Here is a 2,294-nt window from a genome sequence, read left to right on the forward strand (position 1 = left end):
ACCACAGAGTCCCCCTCCACAAGGTCAAGAACCACAGAGTCCTCCTCCACCAGGTCAAGAACCACAGAGTCCCCCTCCACCAGGTTCAGGCTCCTGACACCACAGGAACCAAGTTAGAACCACAGAGTCCCCCTCCACAAGGTCAAGAACCACAGAGTCCTCCTCCACCAGATCCAGGCTCCTGACACCACAGGAACCAAATTAGAACCACAGAGTCCCCCTCCACAAGGTCAATAACCAAAGAGTCCTCCTCCACCAGGTCCAGGCTTCTGACACCACAGGAACCAAGTTAGAACCACAGAGTCCCCCTCCACAAGGTCAAGAACCACAGAGTCCTCCTCCACCAGGTCCAGGCTCCTGACACCACAGGAACCAAGTTAGAACCACAGAGTCCCCCTCCACAAGGTCAAGAACCACAGAGTCCTCCTCCACCAGGTCCAGGCTTCTGACACCACAGGAACCAAGTTAGAACCACAGAGTCCCCCTCCACAAGGTCAAGAACCACAGAGTCCTCCTCCACCAGGTCAAGAACCACAGAGTCCCCCTCCACAAGGTCAAGAACCACAGAGTCCCCCTCCACAAAGTCAAGAACCACAGAGTCCCCCTCCACCAGGTCCAGGCTCCTGACACCACAGGAACCATGTTAGAACCACAGAGTCCCCCTCCAAAAGGTCAAGAACCACAGAGTCCCCCTCCACCAGGTCCAGGCTCCTGACACCACAGGAACCAAGTTAGAACCACAGAGTCCTCCTCCACAAGGTCAAGAACCACAGAGTCCCCCTCCATAAGGTCAAGAACCACAGAGTCCCCCTCCACAAGGTCAAGAACCACAGAGTCCCCCTCCACAAGGTCAAAAACCACAGAGTCCTCCACCACAAGGTCAAGAACCACAGAGTCCCCCTCCACAATGTCAAGAACCACAGAGTCCCCCTCCACAAGGTCAAAAACCACAGAGTCCTCCACCACAAGGTCAAGAACCACAGAGTCCCCCTCCACAAGGTCAAGAACCACAGAGTCCCCCTCCACAAGGTCAAGAACCACAGAGTCCCCCTCCACAAGGTCAAGAACCACAGAGTCCCCCTCCACAAGGTCAAGAACCACAGAGTCCCCCTCCACAAGGTCAAGAACCACAGAGTCCCCCTCCACAAGGTCAAGAACCACAGAGTCCTCCACCACAAGGTCAAGAACCACAGAGTCCCCCTCCACAAGGTCAAGAACCAAAACTTCAGAACAAAAAGTATGGGAGAATCCTGCTCCTGGTACTTCATTAGTTCTGGTCCTGGTCCTGGTTTGGTCCTGGTGCTGGTCTCAACTAATCTGGTCCTGGTCTCACCTGGTCTGGTCCAGGTCTGGTCCTGGTCTGGTCCTGGTCTGGTCCTGGTCTGGTCCTGGTCTCACCTGGTCTGGTCCTGGTCTCACCTGGTCTGGTCCTGGTCCTGGTCTCACCTGGTCTGGAAGGCCTGGACTTTGGGAGACTTGGGGGGCTTGTTGGCCTCGATGGTGAGCAGTTGGATGGAGCCGTTGTCTGAGGCGGCGGCCAGATAATGAGACCCCTGACAGAAGGACAATGTCTTCACATGTCCCCCGAGACGAGAGTACGTCAGCACGGACCTGAAACACATGAGAGGAGGTCAGTACCTGGTGGTGCAGAGAGTACCTGGTGGTGGAGAGAGCACCTCACTGCAGAGAGCACCTGGTGGTGCAGAGCACCTGGTGGTGCAAAGAGTACCTGGTTGTGGTGGTCTTGCCCTCCATCTTCTGACTGTCCCACACTTTGACGGTGCCGTCGTTTGAAGCTGTGGCGAAGATGGAATGTTCGTCTGAAACCCGGATTCTGTTCACAGCAGCTTTGTGCTCATGAAGGTGAGCCACCAGGAGACCTTTAGGATGCCAACCTGAGGAAAGAGAGAAGAGGTAAGAGAGGCCACCAGGAGACCTTTAGGATGCCAACCTGAGGAAAGAGAGAAGAGGTAAGAGAGGCCACCAGGAGACCTTTAGGATGCCAACCTGAGGAAAGAGAGGCCACCAGGAGACCTTTAGGATGCCAACCTGAGGAAAGAGAGAAGAGGTAAGAGAGGCCACCAGGAGACCTTTAGGATGCCAACCTGAGGAAAGAGAGAAGAGGTAAGAGAGGCAACCAGGAGACCTTTAGGATGCCAACCTGAGGAAAGAGAGAAGAGGTAAGAGAGGCCACCAGGAGACCTTTAGGATGCCAACCTGAGGAAAGAGAGAAGAGGTAAGAGAGGCCACCAGGAGACCTTTAGGATGCCAACCTGAGGAAAGAGAGAAGAGGT

The 2,294-nt window shown here is 55.0% G+C and overlaps 1 protein-coding gene across 1 annotated transcript; it reads right to left on the reverse strand.

Moving 5' to 3' along the window:
* Positions 1–215: 215 nt before the first annotated feature.
* LOC140352302 (phosphoinositide 3-kinase regulatory subunit 4-like) lies at positions 216–2,217 on the reverse strand (the record flags this gene model as incomplete). Its single annotated transcript, XM_072437703.1, has 5 exons — positions 216–357; positions 1,447–1,611; positions 1,730–1,936; positions 2,050–2,105; positions 2,162–2,217. Coding segments are annotated over 5 exons (611 nt in total), but the record flags the coding sequence as incomplete, so codon positions are not given.
* Between the last annotated feature and the right edge of the window lie 77 nt (positions 2,218–2,294).

This window comes from Eucyclogobius newberryi, unplaced genomic scaffold (genome assembly GCF_026437365.1).
Source record: "Eucyclogobius newberryi isolate DKJ021-1_F unplaced genomic scaffold, fEucNew1.0.hap1 SCAF_812, whole genome shotgun sequence".
Lineage (NCBI taxonomy): Eukaryota > Metazoa > Chordata > Actinopteri > Gobiiformes > Gobiidae > Eucyclogobius > Eucyclogobius newberryi.